General features: G+C 49.6%; 1 protein-coding gene across 2 annotated transcripts in view; it reads right to left on the bottom strand.

Moving 5' to 3' along the window:
* Window positions 1–4916: 4916 nt before the first annotated feature.
* The window catches only part of RAB11FIP3 (RAB11 family interacting protein 3), a 95403-nt gene continuing 78479 nt past the window's right edge, over window positions 4917–21840 (bottom strand). For both annotated transcript variants that reach the window (XM_066640569.1, XM_066640568.1), the window contains 9 exons: window positions 19906–19941; window positions 16600–16693; window positions 13220–13323; window positions 11951–12091; window positions 11151–11232; window positions 8719–8856; window positions 7041–7196; window positions 6456–6596; window positions 4917–5168 (listed from right to left, as the gene is read on the bottom strand). In XM_066640569.1, coding sequence (XP_066496666.1) covers window positions 5055–5168; window positions 6456–6596; window positions 7041–7196; window positions 8719–8856; window positions 11151–11232; window positions 11951–12091; window positions 13220–13323; window positions 16600–16693; window positions 19906–19941 — 1006 coding nt within the window. In that variant the 3' untranslated portion in view covers window positions 4917–5054. The remainder of the gene's footprint in view (window positions 5169–6455; window positions 6597–7040; window positions 7197–8718; window positions 8857–11150; window positions 11233–11950; window positions 12092–13219; window positions 13324–16599; window positions 16694–19905; window positions 19942–21840) is intronic.

Below are 21840 nucleotides of genomic sequence, written 5' to 3'. Positions count from 1 at the left end.
CTCAGGTCACCTGAGGAGGCATAAGAACATAAGAACTGGATCAGGCTATAGGCCCATCTAGTCCAGCTTCCTGTATCTCACAGCGGCCCACCAAATGCCCCAGGGAGCACACCAGATAACAAGAGACCTGCAAGGCTTCCTGGGAATTGTAGTTAAGAACATAAGAACAGCCCCACTGGATCAGGCCATAGGCCCATCTAGTCCAGCTTCCTTTATCTCACAGTGGCCCACCAAATGCCCCAGGGAGCACACCAGATAGCAACAGACCTGCATCCTGGTGCCCTCCCTTGCATCTGGCATTTCTGACAGGGCTGCCACCAGTAGAAGTGAGAGGGGTGGTGGCTAGAAACAGGGCCAGAAAATAGAATTCTTTGAAAAGGTCAACAGGCATGTGGATGCGGGAGAACCCGTGGACATTATATATCTGGACTTTCAGAAGGCGTTTGACATGGTCCCTCACCAAAGGCTACTGAAAAAACTCCACAGTCAGGGAATTAGAGAACAGGTGCTCTCATGGATTGAGAACTGGTTGGAGGCCAGGAAGCAGAGAGTGGGTGTCAATGGGCAATTTTCACAATGGAGAGAGGTGAAAAGCGGTGTGCCCCAAGGATCTGTCCTGGGACCGGTGCTTTTCAACCTCTTCATAAATGACCTGGAGACAGGGTTGAGCAGTGAAGTGGCTAAGTTTGCAGACGACACCAAACTTTTCCGAGTGGTAAAGACCAGAAGTGACTGTGAGGAGCTCCAGAAGGATCTCTCCAGACTGGCAGAATGGGCAGCAAAATGGCAGATGCGCTTCAATGTCAGTAAGTGTAAAGTCATGCACATTGGGGCAAAAAATCAAAACTTTAGATATAGGCTGATGGGTTCTGAGCTGTCTGTGACAGATCAGGAGAGAGATCTTGGGGTGGTGGTGGACAGGTCGATGAAAGTGTAGACCCAATGTGCGGTGGCAGTGAAGAAGGCCAATTCTATGCTTGGGATCATTAGGAAGGGTATTGAGAACAAAACGGCTAGTATTATAATGCCATTGTACAAATCTATGGTAAGGCCACACCTGGAGTATTGTGTCCAGTTCTGGTCGCCGCATCTCAAAAAAGACATAGTGGAAATGGAAAAGGTGCAAAAGAGAGCGACTAAGATGATTACAGGGCTGGATCACCTTCCTTATGAGGAAAGGCTTAGGCGTTTGGGGCTCTTCAGCCTAGAAAAGAGACGCCTGAGGGGGGACATGATTGAGACATACAAAATTATGCAGGGGATGGACAGAGTGGATAGGGAGATGCTCTTTACACTCTCACATAATACCAGAACCAGGGGACATCCACTAAAATTGAGTGTTGGGCGGGTTAGGACAGACAAAAGAAAATATTTCTTTACTCAGCGTGTGGTCGGTCTGTGGAACTCCTTGCCACAGGATGTGGTGATGGCGTCTAGCCTGGACGCCTTTAAAAGGGGATTGGACAAGTTTCTGGAGGAAAAATCCATTACGGGGTACAAGCTATGATGCGTATGTGCAACCTCCTGATTTCAGAAATGGGTTATGTCAGAATGTCAGATGCAAGGGAGGGCACCAGGATGAGGTCTCTTGTTATCTGGTGTGCTCCCTGGGGCATTTGGTGGGCCGCTGTGAGATACAGGAAGCTGGACTAGATGGGCCTATGGCCTGATCCAGTGGGGCTGTTCTTATGTTCTTATGGCCTTTGCAGTGGTGGCACCTCACTTACAGAATTCCCTCCCTCTGGAATTAAGAACAGCTCCCTCAAGACTTTCTTATTCAGGAAGGCTTTAAACCGATACTGGGGGCTGGCGCTTTTTAATGATTTTAATAGCTGTGATCCTGTGTATTTGTTTTGATTGCTTTAAATATATATATTTTTACATTGTTAGCTGCCTTGCATCCCATTTGGTGTGGGAGAAAGGCAGGATAAAAATACTATGAATGAATGAAGTTTGGCACAGGGGCACAGTCCACGGTGGCTTGCTTAGATAGTGGCTTATTGGTCCACACCGTAACTCCATCTTTCCCGGATGCAACAAGACAAACAAAAACAGCGGAGTCTCCAGCAAAGAGAGGGTAACAGCTTTTAATCAGACAAAAGTCAGTACACCCGTTAAGACAAATACTGTTTTGCCTCTTTTTGGAAGTTCCTTCACATACCAGTAGGGAAGAACAGTTTTCCTCAGGAAATTAAAGCCATGTGCAAGCCAGTGCTTCACTTTTGTTGAGTTTTAAGTTTTGTGTTTTTTGCCCTCCTTTGATTATTTACATTACAGTACCTCTGTGTGATCAACAGGGAGGCGAGTGCGTGTTTTATCGCGGACGTACGTGCCCAAGTCGTGAAAGGCAGATCTGATATTTATAGATTTGTACATTATACATACATATATATATATTTTTGTGTATGTGTTATACACAGATACATTGCTCTCTTCTTTGAAGTATTAAAAAATTTTGATCAGTCCTCAATCTATAAAAAATACCTAACTCTACAAGATAGAAAAAGAAAAAAACAAATCTTTCCCTCTCCAATTATACACCAAATTTACACCCATCAGTCCTCTGGACATGTACAGTACGTGGATTCTGCCTGCAAGACTTGAGTTGGGGGTGTGGGGATTGCAAAATGTGTCTGCAAGTCTAAGCATCGAAGGCTGGCCATGTGGTGGAAAAGCAGCTCCTTACCTTCTTGCTCCTCGTTCTTCACCCCACACAACTGATCCAGCCAGAAATACAGAAATGTAAGCCCACTGGACCCATTTCTTTAATAAAAGAAAAGTTTTCAGTGCTCTCTGGCCGAGATGTTGTGACTCATCCTGGTGACCGAGAGATGCAATCACACACACAACCGAACAAAACCCAGCATTTGGTGCACTTCACATTTTAAAAATAGAACCATGCGGCTTTGCTGCATATATCAGGGACAGGGAACCCAAGCACGGTGCGTTTTCCAGGTGGTAAGAGGGGATTTGCCAGCAGTCATCACTCACTCCTGCTCACCATGAGGACTAGATGCATAAGTGGGTCTAGGCAGGTGTGAGCAATGCCACCGCATCCCCTGTGCCTAGCTGGGACACAACCGATTGTGTGTGCTTTCAAGTGGGTCAGTGGTCATCAAGGGGGAGTTTTGTTTTTTTTAAAGAGAAGGCAAAGGGCCTCTGCAAGAAGCTCACAACACTCTGCTTCATTCCAGAGCCACAACTTTGTGGGGAGCCCCAAGTACCCCCTCCAAGCACCCTGAAAAGGTTTCTGCAATAAGAGGCAATGCAGACCAGACCATCTTCCGTCAGTGACAAGTTTGAGTGCCAACTTCCCCATGCCCCAGTTGTGCCGTTAAAAAAAGAGAAACCCCCTAACCAGACATGATTAAAAACCAACCAACCAAGGCAAGATATTAAGAATTTGGGGGAAGGGGGACGACATACCTTAACTGTCCCTGTCAGCAGAAGCCTTTTAAGTAACCAGCAAATGCTTCCCTTCCCATAAGAGCTGGAATCTACTCCTCCCAAACAGTGTGTGGTTTTCAGCTCATCCAGGGGATAGGATCCTTTTCAAAACTGGGAAGGAGGAAAGGGTCAGATGCAGCAAGGTCTTCTCCTCACCTCCTAGGAAGGAACCCAGAGCCATCCAAGAGTCACAGCTCTGCCTGGTTCCACTACCCCGAGAGTCAGCGCTTACAGACAGAAGGATGGGACGTGACGGCGTAAACGCTTTTCACAGCTACCAAGATACGCTCTGCAGTTAAGACGTGGTTATGTCAACAGCTGGAATGGTTCACTTCCCTCAATCTCTGGATACTTCTCTCTGCCCCCCCCCCCCGCATCCTCTCCTGATGGGACAGAACAGAGGCCATTCCAGCCTCAGAGAAACTAGACCTACAAGAGAATTAAAGGGACTGAAAAAAATGAAAGACTGTATGTGTGTGTGGTGGTGGGGAGATCAGTGGCTGCATTGGGCGGTGAGAATAGCTCCACCTCCAGCACCATAGTTTCATCAGCAGAGCACCCCAAACCCAGCCCGGCAGACTAGCTGCATCCCCCTGGCAGTCTTGTTCCTGCAGGAGAAACACCAGCCACCCCTGGTGTACCCACCAAGAGGTGCCAGGAGTCCCGTTCCATATCACACTGCCAGAGGGTTCGCCTTCCAGAGCCCTTCCCCCACCTGCATCGATGGGAAAAATGCCACGCACAAGTCTCAAGAAAAAAAAAAGGAGGGGTCAGGAACACTACGCTACATGCAACAGTCCACTCCAACCCCCCCTCCAAGCCCCGCTCCGACACACAAAAATAATCTCGCTGGGTGCAAACATGTTTCTTCAAGTCAGAGCCTGCAGCGCTTAGGAACTAGGAATGTGCCAAAAGCAGCCCTCTTCTTCCACTGATTCAGGGAGGAGAGGCCACCTACGTTTCTTGTCATGGTGACAGCGTCAAGGATGTGAGCCAAGGTCGGGGAGGGGCAGGGGAGAGAAGAGATACGAGCTGCCAGGTGTCACCCATGCGCCTTGATGAGACTTCTGGGTGCTCTAGTAGAATGGGGGTGTGTGAGCAGGACGAGGCACTGGGAAGCATCATGAAATCCACCTTCCTTCATCACCCCGTTACTACTGCTGGTTACAGATTCAGGTCTCTGCCCTCCTTAGCCTCGTTCCCTCATCCTTTGTGTCTGGACAGGACTGGAAGCTTACAGAGACCATTTTCAGCATCCTGGATCTGTTACACTCCCACAGCATGGGGCTGGTGCAAGTTCACACCCTCCCTCTTACAACTTGTGCCTGCCTCTTGCACCCTCCTCTCCAGTTTCCCTTTGGCCCCCACCCCCACGGAAGGCGCTCAAGACTCCCAGAGTTGGTGAAGCCAGGCTCAGCAACTGGTCCTCTCGCCGCCCCGCCCCCCCCGCCCCCCACAAGTCCACCAGGATCCATCACCCAATCATCTGACACGAGGCTTCCTGTGCCTTCCTTGCGGAGAGAAGACTTTGCCAGGGTCTCCTCCTCCAAGCAGCAAATCCTCCCAGTCAGGTCATCAGAACCACCAAGTCCACAGCTCGGAGCCTCCTACTTCACTTCCAGGATGGAAGGGTTGGTTTCCATGATGGCCACAATGATCCGGTCGATGTAGTCCTGGAGGCGGAAATTGATCTCCTCTTGCTTCTGAATTGCTTCCATCAGCTGTAGAGGAGGGGGAAGGCGGAAGGCTGGTTACCAAAATGCTACTCTTTAGATACTCAAAGTTAGCCAAGTTGGTCTGAGCCAAGACACTCAGGGCAGTGAGCCACTAATTCCCAAATACAGGAGTAGCAAACTGTTCCCAGTACTCCTTCAAAACGAAGCTTTTCTACAAGGAATCATTTCAGAAATCTGTTATGAAGTCTCATAGAATTTTTTCTTTAAAAAAAAAATAAAAGCAACTGGTTTTGAACAAGTTATCCATATTATGTAACCCAATCTTACGTACATTTTTACATTGCCCTTCCTCCAAGGAGCTCAGGGTGGTGTCTGAAGTTTCTCCTCTACTCTTGTCTTCCATATTATCCATAATATGGATAACTTCCAAAGTTATCCATATTATGTATCCCAATCTTACGTACATTTTTACACTGCCCTTCCTCCAAGGAGCTCAGGGTGGTGTATGAAGTTTCTCCTCTACTCTTGTCTTCCGTATTATCCATAATATGGATAACTTCCAAAGTTATCCATATTATGTATCCCAATCTTACGTACATTTTTACACTGCCCTTCCTCCAAGGAGCTCAGGGTGGTGTATGAAGTTTCTCCTCTACTCTTGTCTTCACAACCACCCTGTGAGGTAGGTGAGGCTGAGAGAGAGAGAGAGAGAGAGAGAGAGAGAGAGAGAGAGAGAGAGAGAGAGAGAGTGACTGGCCCAAGGTCACCGAGGAAGCTTCCTGGCTGAGTGGGGAACTGAACCTGGATCTTCCAGGTCTAAATCACTACACCATTCTGACCCTCAGTGACATGGGGTGAAACATTTCTCTATTTCTTTTTCATTCCTCTTTGGATACGTAAAATTTTCCCTTAACCCATTTCTGCCCAGCCCACAGGTATATACTTTTGATCCCTGTTGCGTAAATGCAACACTGGGCAGAAACAGACCATACTGTATGAATACAATATCAGTCAAACCAGGCAGTTTCAGATTCAGAGCAATGACACCCCACATTCTTAATCAAGACATAGGGAGGAGTGGGATCACGACCACCGACCCCGCCTCTGACGGCCATGTTCAGAGGACGAAGAAAGCAGTCCCTATGGCCACTCACATACAGAGGTCATTCTCACTTCCTGCTCTGCGCGACTAAGAACGCGGAGAGAATGGGAAAGCACATTTAACACTTTGAAAACAGAGAAATTATTAGAAATATGAAAATGAGCCCAGCTATGGCCGAGATGCAAACAAAGAGGACCACTTCCTCTCCCCCCCCCCCCGCCCCACAGTACCTCATCTCGGGAGACAGAGCTGATTTCTGCAGCCAGGGATTCGGAGAAGGAGGTTGAAAAGAGGTTCTTGGCGCCCTGAATGCTGAGGTTGATGATCTGCCCGTTCAGTTCATCGTTCTGTTCCTTCAGGTTTCGGTTATCCTGCCAAAGGAAGCCCCAAAGTCAAACCTGCCTTTGCCACCAGTGAAAGCCAAGCACAGGGAGGAATGGCATGAAAACTACTGTGTGCAGAGACAGCCTCTTCATTCTAGCTCAGAACTGCCTGCTGGGACTGGTAGTATCTCTCCTGCCTGGAGCTCTCCCTTTAACAGAGTTTGGGCCTGGAACCACCTGAACGCAAAGCGCAGCCAGGGTGGAAGCTTGCCAAAGAAATCTTTCAGTCGAGCTGAGGGCCAGGGTGAAACTACTCGCCCTCTTCACTGCCGCCTATGCTCCAATGGCCCCCGAATGCCCCTTGAAATGACACACGGCGATACAACATGCTGCCACTCAAACACAGAAGTACAGCAGGTGAAATTGCACCAGCTCTGCCTCTCCTGCCCCCTTGCCAGCCACCTGGAGGCGTCTCCAGGATGCCCCAAGTACCTGCTTGAGTCGCCTGATCTCTTGTTCCAGCTCCGTCTCCCGTGTCCGACTGTTGTACTCCTGGAGGCCCACGCTGCTGCTTCTGCCCCGCCGCTGCTCTGCTTCCAGCTTGAAGAGCTGAAGGTGCTCCAGCTGCTTCCTGAGGTCCTCAATCAGCTGCAAAGCAAGGCAGGCAAGCTAAGTCTGACTGATGCCCACTGGGCACCATAAATTGCTATAAATAGCGACCTGGTCCTATGTACCGGGTGCAGATGCATACGTCGCAGAGCCACAAAAGCTCATCACTGCTACGTGTCTCTGCACCGACGACAGCCACGGTCATCCAAAATCCAGGCCAGGTTGCTGCAATCCAATGCATGTGGGGCTGTGCCTTTGACGCCAACTCAGAAAAACTACAGGTGGTCCAGTTCACAGTGGTTCAAAAAACCAGCCATCAGGACATTTGACCAACACCGAAAAGTCTTCACTCGCTTCCAGCCAGTTTCTGGCACAATTAAAAGTTTTGGCTTTGAACTCAGGTACCCCAAGAACTGTTTTTTTTTCCCCATAGAAGCCAGCCTGTTCTTTGAGATCCTTGGCAGAGGCTCTATTCCTGGTGCCTCCTCCACCTCAAGGTGGCAGTTTGGGAAACAAGTTCTCTCTGTAGTGGGGCTCACAGAAAGTGAAATTCTCCTTACGGGACACCCTGGAAAACACCTTCCAAACTTTTACAAAAAGGTGCACCTTCTACCCCATCTGTCATTTCACCAGTGCGTTCTTAGGGTAACTATTGTAAAAATGTTAGATCCTGCCTTTCTTCTGTTTGGGGAGAAATTCAAGGTGGTTTCATAGAATCATAGAGTTGGAAGGGGCCTAGCAGGTCAACCCCCTGCCTTATGCTTAAAACTAAGCCAATTAAAAAAAAAAACTGGTTAAAAACCCAACACGCATATCAAGTGAACAAACTAGCAGCAAGGTAACAAAAGCAGAGCCAACGTTTGTCAGGACAAAGATGCTGTTAACATCTCTGTATAACTCCAAAAAGTGGGACCAGGCTGGATGTCAAAGGGAGGTTCACAGACCAGGTGTCACAACAGAGAAGGCCTCCCCACATTTTGGAAGTGACAGCTTGTTGGTCGCTTCCATAAGCCGCCTTCACGTTCTTTTCACGCTGAAAGATGCCACACAAAAAACACAGATTCTGCCCTCTTCCACAGGCTGCTGGTTGGTTTTCAAACCCACAGACCTGGTAGCCACCTCTAAGGCCTTCGGGGGCATGTGCTATACATATTCTTACCCATTCCCAGAGATTAGTCAAGATGACACAGTTTCAAGGATCAGTCATAAGGACTATAGCTACCCACAGGAGGGCCTTCTCAGTGGTGCTCACACAATAATGAGACAGACTCCCCAGCAGCACCTGGTGGCAAGTAACATCTATGTACCATTTCTGGTGCCAGGTAAAGGTTCTCTTGTATTTGAGCATATTTCAGGTTCTTGATGAGTTGTCTATTTGATTTAATCCTTTTGATCACTATATACCACCTTGAGTATTTTAAAAGGAGAAGAGTATCCTAACTTTAAAAAACATGTTCGGTGCCAAAAATGTCAACTGCCAAGCCAACCTCTGGTCAGAAGAGCAGCAGGCCAGGATCCCAGCCCCCCACACCGAAAGTGGACACCAGCGAACTTTGCTCACCTCCTGCGTGGATTCCTTGTCCTTCTGGAACTGGTGCTTCTCGTGGTTCAGCTTGTCTCCCAGCTTCCTCTTGCTTTCCTGCTCCTCATTAAGCTGTGCGGTGAGGTCTTCTATTTCATCCAGCAGTTTCCGCTTCTCCTGGAAGAAAAAACATGACATGGAGACACTTCTAGTGGCACTGCCGAGAGCTCAGCATAGCTCGGTCTGATGTGTGAACCTCTTGGCATACCACAAATGCCAATGACTCACATGCACACTGACACATGGGTGTACGAGTAGCACAAAGTGAAGGAGGGGGCAATCTAGACCTTGCACTGTGCTTTGGAACTGCCAGATGCAGGGGAGGACACCGGGACGCAGGTTGCGTCTGTTGTCTTGTGTGCTCCCTGGGGCATTTGGTGGGCCGCTGTTTAGATACAGGAAGCTGGACTGGATGGGCCTTTGGCCTGATCCAGCAGGACTCTTCTTGTGTTCTTAGGTCCTCCAAAGCCCACTGCAAGTGCACACAAGAGCCCTATCCTTCCACCAAATCAAAAGAGAAGGATGGAGAGGTTTGTCCTGGCTGTCAAGTTAAGAAATCATAACTAGTAAGACTCCAGAGCATGGTCTGGCATCAAAGCTTCACCCCTTCCTTTGAGTCAGGGAGGAATGGGATGGGACAGGGGGGCAACTGCACTTTTTGACCAGCTACCAAGGTCAGCTGAATTCTGCAGACCTCTGGAATACATGATGTGGGTGTCCACTTGCAGTTACAGGAATGCCCCGAGCATCTGAGAAGGCTGAATGCAGTAACCGTAACAGATTTGCATTAGCAATTAATCAACTGCCACTAGAGGGCAGAATAACCACAATTAAAACAGGTCCTATAGTATATAGTTGGCATCCTTCAGTCTCGGAAGACTATGGTATCGCGCTCTGAATAGTGGTTCTGGAACAGTGTCCTCTCCAGTGCGCAAAACCTGGGTAAGGTAGATATGGAGGACAGACTGTCACCCATGCAGCAAATCCCCCCCTCTCCACGTTGCTGAAATGGTCCAATGGAAAGGCAGAAGCCAATACGGTTGGTTCCAGCGGCGTCGCAGGAGTTGCCAGAACGTGACTGTGTTCAGCCATGAACTGCCTCAGGGACTCCGGCTCTGGATTTTGCCTTGAGGTTGACTCCTGAAGCCTTTTCCATAACTGGATGTAGCCGCAAGGCAGTGGAGGTTTGGGATCAGAGTTTTCCTTCTCTGCCTTTCCAGGCTAACGAATCCCATCTACCCGGTGGCTGTTTAGTCGCCTCTTACAACAAGTACTGCCAAACTGAGGGCCTATTCTTATCCCCAGCCCCCAGAGGAAAGTAGATAGTATACTCCAGTATATAGTACATGCTTTTTAAACAAGGCAATGGAGGCAAGACGATCATCAAATTGGAAAGGGTGAGAAAATATGCATGGGGTCCATTCAAGAAGGAGGGGAACAAAGAAATTCAGAATCGGTTGTGTTAGGACTGACACATAGAGGCTGCTTTAAGCTGCTGAAGGCTACAATCACATGGTAGGTCTCTCAAACAAGTAAATGGTTCATAGACTTCCTCCTCTTTCTCAACCTTACTCGCTTATCTGTAATACGAGGCTAACAAGGCTATCCTACCTTACAGGGCTGACTACAGTGATAGTCTCCCATGCCAAGTCTATAAGCTTTTATTCCCTTTCTTTGGAAAACCAGCCCACCTGAGCGAGGGTCTGGGGATGTGGGCTGAGTGAGGGTGTTGAGAACTGCACTTTATCCCTCCACTAGCACCAACCCACCACCCTCTCCAAAACGAGAAGTCACCACCCTTATTGTGATCCCAGGGATCTCCATTACCTCCCCAATCATGGAAACGCGCCAGAGACTATCGCAGGTGAATGGAGTCCTCTCGGGCCAAGTGATGAAACAAGCCCAGCCTCAGTAGAGTAACAGGTGACAGGACCGAACCTCTATGACAGGCCAGGCTTGGGGCCACTACAGCTCCATGAAAGCTCTGCATGCAGGGTCCCCCCCCCCCCGATTTAACCCCTGGGAGGGCTCAGAGAAGTGGTTGCTGGCCGGTGTCTGGAATGCCAAAAGACAGGGGCCAAGGGAGCTTCCCATACCAGCGCTCTGGACAATCTGTATGTCTCTGGACAATCTGGCATTCGACCTCAGAGGGAGAAAAACATCCAGTGTGATAATAAAGCCGGCATGAAGACCAAGCACAGCATACTCCGGAAGGCTGGCAAGAACGGGAGGAGAGATTGCCGAGTCACAAGATTAGTGCTGTGTCATTGCGGAGCAGACAGCCATGCGCGTCCACCTTTACCACCGAAAGCACAGCTCCCTGCTTCTATTTTTAGATACATGGGCTGATGTCACTGAGAAGCCACCCTCTCCCCCCTCCTCCACCTGAGGTGGGAAAAACAGCACCTCACCTCCTCCAGCCGCTCGATATTGGCTTTGAGGCAAGGGACGCAGGAGCGGAGCTCGCCATTCTCGTCATCCAGCTGCTGCAACCTGCAGCCAATAAAGGCACACTAAGCACGCGTTGTGGAATCGTGGCGCCCAATTCCTGCCCCCCTCCCAATTGCCACTGCAGTTGCCACTGCAAGGACTGCGTACCCGTTGAACCGAGAGATGAAAACGCTTCTCTGAGAAATGGATCTTGGCTAAGGAACATCTTAGCCTCGGGCTGCTAAAAACTCACAGTCTGCTTTGTGGACACCCGCAGGCCCCAACAGATTTTCCAGGAAGCCTTTGCTAAGCCCGTGGCCCCCTTCCCTAGCAGGGAAGCCAAGGTGACCCAGATCACCCACCACATCACTCCTTGTTAGTTGCCCTTGGACTGGGGCTGTAGCTCAGTGATAGAGCATGCAGAAGGCCCCAAGTTCCGTCCCTGGCAGCATCTCCAAGCAGGGCTGGGAAAGACCTCATCAGGAACCCTGGAGAGTGGCTGCCAGTCAGCGCTGGCAAGCTGGAACTAGATGGACCAAGCGTCCTATGATCTCTTGGCTTCCTCTCTCTCTCTCCCCCTTCCCCCTTCTCCCCCCTCCCCCCACGATCCAGAATAACCAACAAAACAGCCACAGCTTGAATGCCTATAGACTGTAGGCTGCTGGGGGCAAGGGTCTTTCTTTCTTATGTTCCCCTGTAACACGCCATGCGTGCTGCGCACAGCCTACATGCACTTGGCCCATCCTGGCATCTCCTAAGCCCGCAGGAGCAGCCACCGCACCTGGCTTGCAGGTTCTCTATCTCGATGCTCTTCTCTCGCTCCATCTTGCTGAGCACCTCCCTCTGCTTCCGGATTTCCTCCACGAGCTGCTCGTCGGCTTTCAGCTCTTGTTCCTTCAGCTGCTCCTCCAGGGCATTTGCTCTGAGGCGAGAAGGAAAGCAGGGGGAGATTAACACCGGCTAACATCAGGCCCCAAAGCCTCACAGGAGCACAATTATGGATGCCAGGCTTCACGGCTATCTGAATGCACACTTTTGGCAGAGCAACCCCCAGGCATGGCAGACCATGTTCGACCAGGTCCTTATGCCGCAGTGGTCTTCAGCTAGTCAGGACCTGGGACACACTTCCAGCCACAACAGGGGACCCTACCCTGCAGGAGGCCAGTGGCCAAGTGAGTAGCCATAGTTCTTGTCCATTTCCTGCTCCTTGGGGGCCAACGCTCTTGTGCTGCTACTGCGTTCTGCCCTTTCTCTCCTTCCAGACCAACAGGAAGGGGAGTGGGGCAGAGGATGACATGGCAACAGCACACCCTCCATTTTGAAAGGGGGGAAGGGGAGAAAGAACAAGCAAGACACAGCAGAGAGAAAAGGGGGTGTCATGGCAAGAGGAAAACAGGAGGGTTCCGCTAAGGCAGCCTCTCCAAAGCCTCCAACAAGATTTGCCCCATCAAGGACTTTGCAGCCCTGGATGCCACTCAAACCAGGAGATCTAAACTTCAGAAGAAAATCATGGCAAGAGCACTGCCACAGTCAGGTCGCGACTAACTTCCGGGTCCCAACCACCCTCCGTCAAACACTTCAAGAACTGCCTGCTCTCATCTTTATAGTGCACAGAAGCACCTTGGGAGTGAGTGTAGAAGGCCCTCGCATGGCCACCCGGAGTTCTCTTTCATGAGTGCTCTGTACATGCGATCAACTGCCTTTTCCAGGCCCAAGGCCTTCAGATGCAGGATGTCCACAATCCAAAAGGCCACCACTCTGCCAATGAACATGAGACACAGCTGACCTGGAAGTCCTCCTGTACCAGCCTTCCAGAATTACACAAGGGGGGGGGGGAAATCCCTACCTGTGGAAAGCTAGAGTGTCAAGAAGAAAAGAGGTGCTAAGCTTGCTTTCTCCAGGAATGCAAGCTGTCTATGTGAGGTAGCACTCGTAAGGTACTATTCTTCCCTCCACCACAACCATACAGGCACACTTTGCTTCTGAACACATAGATGGGCTTGTCCAGTTAGGCCTGTGATGTCTGCCAGCTTCCAGCTCCAGAATTTACCTGTGCACCAGCTGAAGGTTTTCCTGCTTCAACCTGCTGTGCTGTTCCCCATTAGCAGCTGTGTCTTTTTCCAGCTCGGTCACCCTTTTTTCAAGGAAGATCACCTGCAGAATGAGTGGTGAGATGAATGCAACAGAAGGAGTGTGTTGTACCTTCTTCCTTCACCCCCAAGGAACACCCCCAATCTGGTGCCAGAAGTAAACACAATGGCCACTCTCTGTACAACTCAAAACGCATGCAAACCACACACCTCATTTCCTCTGAATGTCACGTCTCCCTGCTTAACATTATAGATCATGTCCTTTTCCTTGCCTACCACACCTGAGGCCCCAGCTCTGGCAGGGAGTTAAACAAGGTTGCTCTTCCATTGTAATCCAATTAAGTCAATGCCTGGCTTTTAAAAACCTGAAGGCTGCAAAGCTTCATCAGATCTTGTGTTCCGTCCCGTCAGCGGTTGCAGCTGAAGGAGGGTCGGGTTTTAAAATGCAGCCAGCCTTCTGAGTCCCAGGGTGCCCACAGAGATGCACATACAGAGAGAATCTTTATATGTAGGGGCCCTTAACTATTGCCTTGGCTTATTAGCCCGTCATTATTTGAAATTGCCATCAACTCCCCAAACTCAAGAACTCTGGGAGAGAAGCAGGTTCTCCTACACCGAAAAAAACGAGCTCGGCAAACCTAAAGCCGCTCAGTTGCAGGACAGGGTTTAGAAACAAGGACTGGTCCTGCCCTCCAACGTATCATCCCAAAGACGACTCCACAACACGTGAGAAAGGAAGAGAGAGTCAGACAAAGCAAGAGTGAACAGCTGTCAGAACAGGCCAACAGAAGGGGCTCTTGCTCTCTCTGTCCTACACAGAGTGGGTTGCCGCTGCTGGACTCTAGGAGGAAAGGAGCTGGAAGGCAGTAGGACCAGACAAACTGATAGAAAGGACCTTGCTGTCTCTCTCTCTCTCTCTCCCCCCCCTCCAAATTCTTTGCTAAGCTGCAAGATGCTAATCAAGTCTAGAAAGGACCTTGCTGTCTCTCTCTCTCTCCCCCCCTTCCAAATTCTTTGCTAAGCTGCAAGACGCCAATCAAGTCCAATGACTTGGAAGGCAGGAAATGTATAATGCTATCAGAATTTGGGGCAAGTCAGACTGTATGTTACTGGACAAGGAAGATTGATTTGTGGGCTCTCATTTTCAGCAGCAGTTGTGTCCTCTATAATGCATTCATGCCCCAACTCCAAGTTTCAGACTGCTGGAAATGGCAGCTCAGTGTTCTTGGAGCGTACAGATCCATCCCAAGCCAGGCTGCCAGGAAAAGGGACAGACTGCTGGGTGTACAGATCTTTGTGGGTGATTCTTTGGATCGTCAACCGCTAGAAGTATGTTAAGGCACCAAGCTTGATCTCTGAGCAGACCATGAGAACAGCCCCACTGGATCAGGCCATAGGCCCATCTAGTCCAGCTTCCTGTTTCTCACAGCGGCCCACCAAATGCCCCAGGGAGCACACCGGATAACTAGAGACCTCATTGTGGTGCCCTCCCTTACCAAACACGTGAGGGGGAGGCACTATGCCAGAACTCCAAGAAGGAGGCACTGTGCCAAAGCTCTGAGCCCCCACCCCACCCCCACTCATCAGCTATCCCAGGAACAACTCCTGCCATCGGCAACTGGCTGCAGCTTAAAAACCAAACACGTTACTTGAAGTCAGGGTTTCCCACTGGGAGCCCTGCAGACTGTTTGCTACCTGAGCAGAGGGCATTGGGAGGGCTGGAGCCTCCAGCATCGGTAGATTAAAGCTCCATCTCACTACTGGGGAAAGCCTATCTAGAGATCAGCAGGAGCCAATCATTCAGGGCACCCTCCTTTGTTTCTGAGGCTATTTTGGTGCTGGTGTTTGACTAAGAGGGAACAAAGAAAATATTGTCCAAAGGGACACCTCTGCAGGAGTAGCTTCAGTTTAATAAACTACAAACTCTCCTACATTATGCAAAAAGGAAGTCTCTACAGAAGTTGAGGGGCACGTTTGGGTTTCAAATGTACTCCTGCTTGTTAGCTATAATACAGAAGGTCAAGCAAATAAAATTCTCTAGTCAGCCAGCAGCCCTAACAAAGGAACTTTCACTTGGGAGTCAGGGATAAGCCTCTCAAGGGCCCAAGGACCCAACATACAACTTCCTCCGATAACTAACCAAAAGCCAAGATCCTCTTTGCAAGAATTCGAACAGTAATGGATGACGGGAGAAGACTGCTTATGCGCTACAAGCAGCTAATTTAACAGGCTCCAGGATAGCCAAACACAGAAGAGACTGCCTGTTGCTTCCCTGTACGAGTGGCTTGCTTCCCTGTTCTGGCCTTGCCCCCTCTGAGTAATTCTGCCGTGTGTCTGCACTGGGGACAGCCGGCTCATTTAACCACAACTAACAGAGAAACAGCAGAACTACCTGCACTTACCTCTTCCATACAGCTTCTGCTGTGAGTAGGGAGTTTGGGCCTGTCTTGATCAGGTGCAACTTGCTCCCAACAGAATTATCTCCCCATTGACAGAATTATCTCCCCATAAACAGAATTATGGAGGTTGCCCATTGCCTCTCTGCAAGTCTGTGCTCTGGGCTCACCCCCTCTGAATCAGGAGGCACACACAGGTCAGTGGCTGAGCCCCTCCAAGGGGCTTGCCCTTTCACACTCCCCAAAAGCAAATCTTTCTAGCTGCAAGAGTGAAACTGGCCTCCAGTTTTTGACTCAGAAGGAGCCATCAGCTACCAGTAATAATAATAATAATACAGGTATTTATATACCGCCTTTCTTGGTCTTTATTCAAGACTTTATTCAAGGTGGTTTACATAGGCAGGCTTATTAAATCCCCGTAGGGATTTTTACAATTTGGAAGAATGTTCTATCTTACAAGAACCACAACATTCGGGTGTTACTTTCTTGATCTGGTCTCACATTCTGGCCTCCATCCTCCCACGCTCAGAGCAGATGGAATAGCTCGGCTCAGCTTGTCAGCTGCTTCAAGGTTGCCCAGTGCCGGTGGCCTCGAACTGGCGACCTTCAGATGTTATCTTCAGGCAAATGGAGGCTCAACCCTCTAGACCAGACTTAGATATTCCTCCTTGAACAAGGGAGAGCATCTTGCTTTGCAGGCATAAGGTGCCCTGTTCAATCCCTGGCAACATCACCAGGTAAGGCAGAGAACCCTCCCCCCCCAATTAGGAACCCTGGGTGGTTCCTGCAAGCCAATGCCAACAACTCTGGGCTTAACAGATCCCAGACTCAATAAAAAGCAGCTTCCTGTGCACAAAAAATGGCGGACTCTCTCTCTCTCTCTCTCTCTCTCTCTCTCTCTCACACACACACACACACACACACACACACACACACACCCCTACCTTATCAGTGATGTCTTCTTCTGGGCAGTCGATGTTGTTCTGATAAGGTTCTTCCATAGTATCCACAGTGAGGGATCCTGTCTGATGCAGGTGCCTGTAGCCAAGACAGACCAAGCCAACCCAAAGCAAGAAGAACATTAGAGACACCATCAGAATGGGAGGAGGGGAGCAGCTAGCTACAGGTTGTTCCCAGGCTCCAAGATTCCCCATCTCAGTTCACTTCCTGCTGGAGATGCCATAGTGGACCCTTTGGGGGGACAGGGCAGAGGGGGGACTGAAGCACAATCCAAAAGCCCTGTTCAAACCCCCCCCACACTGCTGTTTCGCAGCTTGAGATTCTCCTCCACCCAAGGGAGCCCCTTTGGCTGCTGCAGCACCCTTCGCTGGGTCAGTGCCTTCCTGGCACCTCTGCAAAGCAAAAGTGAGAAAAGTGGCACCAGGGATTTCACACCAGGGAAACTTTTCCTGTGCTCTTTGGAATACGGCACGATAAGATTCGACAACATTCCCCCCCACGTAATTAATTTCTTTTTGATCTTCGTGGCAGTGGGGGCGGCACACTGGCACAAGTGCAATAAAAGGTCAGGCGAGAGAGACTTCACCTTCCCACCCCCAGGCAGCCACTTGCCTTTTCAACATTGCCCCCTCCACACCTCTCTGTTGTGGTCCAAAGGACAACATTTTATCACACAACATCCGGGGGAGACATTTATCAGCTGTTAACCAGTAATATGTTGTGTTTCTCCCACCCCCCTCCCCCCACTTCTGTGATAAAACACCTTATGCCACTTAAAGGGCTAACAAAGTCTTCAAGACTTTGGGGCTATGACATGTCCATCTCCCGCTCTCTTTTGGTTTACTTAACACCCAGTCTAAGGAAGAATAGAAGAGAATTCCAGATCTTGCTTAATATTCAGGAAGGTTTTGAGTTGGTCCTAATAAGGCATTGCTGGACTGCAATTTCTTTAATTTTTGTTGTAATGGACCAATGTGGCTTCCACTCCCCCTTTTTTGGTGTTTTGAAGAATACCTCATTTAGCCATCCAGCAGAGGGGGGCATTGATATCACAGAACAAGAGTCATCTACAACCTGAATATGGAACTTCACTGGGAGGGTGGTAGTAGCCAGTTAACCACTAGGCAATACCACCAGTTTAGCTTTTATGAACCTCCTGACACATTAAATCTCCTCCTTTACTACTGTTTAAAACAAACAAACAAAAAGACTACCAGCACTGCTCTAATTTCTGTTCTCTGCCTGACAAGGAGCATTCGAGCTCCAGTTAGTGCTGGGAATGGAAAGGTGTAACCGTGGACTCTGTACTTCTAAAAAGAAAGGAGGCGACCATTATTATCCTGTCATTATCCCAGAAGCCCCAAGTGCAACCCGAGATCCGGTCTAGCACCTAAACTAAGGCTTCATCAACAGGTGTCCGCTTAACTCCTCCTCTATTCCATCTTAAATGGCGATTAAACTGTTGGGTTTGGGAGCCTTCACAATCACATCCCTCCCAGTCACCCCTTTGTTGTTTTGGGGCTAATGAAGAAAACTTTATATTTATATCCAGAGAGAGACAGAATGTTAATCAAGGTGTCATAGATTATGGCTTCTTGCTTTGTTTTTAAGGGGCCACAATCCCACCCACCCCCCTTTGCAGCAAAATTAGCACGGCTATGTTTCTTGCAGCAGTTATCACAGGAAGGTGTTCAGGGTTCCATCCCAAAGGAAATGAGGCTTCAACTATGTTTAAAAAAAACAACCTGCAAACTCTCATTCGCATCTCAGAAAGCAAATAATTCTTCCTTATTCTAGGCAAGGGTCACAAGCGTACAGCAGAGTAAAATATATAATAGGCTACAGCAGGGGTATCCAAACTTTTTGGCTAGAGGGCCACATGAAATCTCTGGCGCAGTGCTGAGGGCCGGAAAAAAATTTAAATATAAAATTCAAATAAATAAATTAGAGATGGAATTTAGATGAATGAATAAATGAATGAGTGGGCTCATTCACTCAGCCTCTCTGGCCCTCAGAACACCCTCCAGATGCAATCAGAGCACAGCTTCAGTCATGTTGTCGAGTGGGCCAGAGGCTTTCAGGGGACAAGAGGTTGGTCGTGGGCCAGATAGAGGCTTGCTGTGGGCTGCATCTGGCCCCCAGGCCAGAGTTTGGAGAGCCCTGGGCTAGAGGGCTATAGCCCCTAATGCTGTTTTCCTATCTAAGGGGCAAACATGCAAGGCGTTTACACTGCAGGTCTTGTCCCATATCAGCAGGTGCCAGGGAAGCCACAAAGGCAAGAACTGTGCCAGGGCTACAAAAGCTGGATCAAGAATAGTGCACATTTAGTGCGGAAACCTCCAACACGGGGTCTGCCTGTCTAAAACCCCTGTGGAAGGGCTCTCCCAATGTGCATCACTGCTTCCTCCCAGGTGAGACCACCTGTGCATCAAAGCTAGGGCCTTTCCAGGTGTAGTGGCTCAACCACGGAAGTGAGTGGACTGCCCCAATAAAAGCATCTGCTGTGGGGAAGGGTGGGCCACCAGAAAAACCAGTTGGCATTCTAGTGTTGGGCGGCACTTCTTGCTACAGACAACTGAAAGGGGTGGTGCACCCTTCCACAGAAGCGGTCATATCACGGGCATCTATTGGACAGTGCCTGTAACATCAGGATAAGGAGCATCACAAATCCTTCTCGCTCCCTTTGAAAGGACTTCTTGGTTGCCCTCTCCAAGTCAGGGACGCTTTTCTTTTAACAGTCTAGCACATGTAAATGCATCTCCTGCCCTTTCTCAATTTAATCCCAAGCTCTAGAAAACCAGGCTAACAAGTAGGCCTTGCAAACACTTCCAGAAAGTGCTTAGGTGTGATCTGGGCAGAGTGGGAGTGATTCCACAGATAGGTGGCTGCCACCAACACTCTGTGTTCTCGCTGTCCAAGTCCAAGGTGCAAATGGCAGCCTTAAGGGCACCCACGGTGGATCACCGAGTTAGGCAGTTAAGCATGCCAGGCCTTTTAAAACCTATGGCACTGAGTCTAGCCCCCAGATCCCTTGGAGAGGAGGTTCCAGCTCCCTCTGGAGTCAGGAGAAGGGAATCATGCCGAGGAAAGCCACCCACAAGCACTACAAACTTTTAACCTGGGAGTTTTAAACTGCTCTGCTTCTGACATTTGAGACAGAGGCTGTTGTACCTTCACAGGAAAGGGGGTAAACAGCGATCACCACCACACCTGGGAGAACCTGTGCAAGAGGGACAGAAAGAGAGCTTGCAAAGCAAGGGAAGAAATCATGAAAAGAAGCGTCTGCATACCTTGCTACCTTCTTGCTGGAGAGCCGCTTATTTGGACTGTGGAATGAACAACAGGAAAAGTCAAGTCAGGAAAACTGACACCAAAGAGCAACAGGGAAACAGGAAGCAAGCGAAGACACAGCAGCAGGGGCATATCCTTTACAATCCACAGGACAACACGGCACTGCACAGCACACCTCGGGCATGCGGGACTGCACACCCCCAGCGCTGTTGCTCCCTTGTTCCTTCAAGCCGACGCCGGGGTGAGGTTTTGCACTCAACCTTAATTGCATTCGCATAGCACAACTGAAGTGTGCCCCCCCCCAAGTCACGCCTGCAGAGGTTTCTAGAGCTCTTCTCTCTGCTCACCAGCCAACTACAGCCCTGAAAACGGATCCCCCTGGCTAATAATAGAACAGAGACTGGTGGGACTTTGGCCCAGTTACCAGCCGGAGCGAGACTCAAACCCACCTGGCAGCGTGTGCCAAGATCTAGCCTTGGCACCGACAGATGGCCCCAAACTCCAACAGGTGCTGAGAACAGGAGCAAACCCCCATTCAAAGTGGCTGCCTCAAAGGCATCCGCGATACAAAAGTTAAGGGCAGACGACACGCACCTGGGGAAGGGCAGAGCGAGAAGTTCTGGAGGCCTCACCTCTGTGCGCCTAGCGGTTGTTTGAAGCAAGAGCTCCTACCTGATGCAGGGTGGGGCAGGAGTGATGGCTGGGAGGGGAGTTTCGGAGGGAGAAGCAGAGTGCAGCTTTATTCCAGAAAGAGGAGATCCAACAGAAGCTTTGGAAGGAAACCAGAGTAAAACTGGCCACTCCCAGCTCAAGATCTGAAGGCTTCTCAGAGCCACTTTGTACATATTGCATTTTAAACACAGAGGGGTAAAGCATCCCAAATTAATCATGCAGTGTCCTCAATGCACTTGAGGCAAGAGAGAGAGAGAGAGAGAGAGAGAGAGAGAGAGAGAGAGAGAGAGAGAGAAATCCAATTAATAAACCACAGCCAGGCCTCTGCCCCTAGGAGCTTACAATCTAAAATTCAAATGGGGAGAAGAGAGCAAGAAGCATAAAGAAACTCATACATGAAATTAGCCACAACTCCACGTCCACATCTGGACACAACTTCATCCCACAGGACGGCTTTATTAAAAACAGGACTTGGCCTCTTTAGTTGCCAGCACTTGAAAGTTTGTTTTCCAGGCTCTACCTGACCCATCAAGGTTACACCCTGCCGGAGCTGAGCAGCCACACTGTTTGTATGATTAAATCCCCACCCATTAGCAGGATTTAACTCCACATTCCTGGCAGAATTGGGGACTTGACAACTTCCAGCAAGTCACACAGTCAGCTTGCCTGTTTCCTTATAGCCTATATATAGATTGGCAGGTATAGAGAGAACAAGCAGATCTTCCCCTGGGGGCTGGGGATAAGAATAGGCCCTCAGTTTGGCTGTACTTGTCGTAAGAGGCGACTAAACAGCCACCGGGTAGATGGGACTCGTCAGCCTGGGAAGGCAGCTCATCTGAGAGAAGGAAAACTCTGATCCCAAACCTCCACTGCCTTGTGGCTACATCCAGTTATGGAAAAGGCTTCAGGAGTCAACCTCGAGGCAAAATCTGGAGCCGGAGTCCCTGAGGCAGTTCATGGCTGAACACAGTCACGTTCTGGCAACTCCTGCGACGCCGCTGGAACCAACCGTATTGGCCTCTGCCTTTCCATTGGACCATTTCAGCGACGTGGAGAGGGGGGATTTCCTGCACGGGTAACAGCCTATCCTCTATACCTACTTTACCCAGACTTCGCGCACTGGAGAGGACACTCTGTTCCAGAACCACCATTCAGAGCGTGACACCATAGTCTTCCGAGACTGAAGGATGCCAACAACATATATAGATTACCCAAAAAAGAAGGGGATCCTAGCGGCCAGAGGCAGGCTTATGAGCCGAATT

This window comes from Tiliqua scincoides, chromosome 13 (genome assembly GCF_035046505.1).
Source record: "Tiliqua scincoides isolate rTilSci1 chromosome 13, rTilSci1.hap2, whole genome shotgun sequence".
NCBI lineage: Eukaryota > Metazoa > Chordata > Lepidosauria > Squamata > Scincidae > Tiliqua > Tiliqua scincoides.
This window is presented reverse-complemented; position numbering and strand designations above follow the sequence as displayed.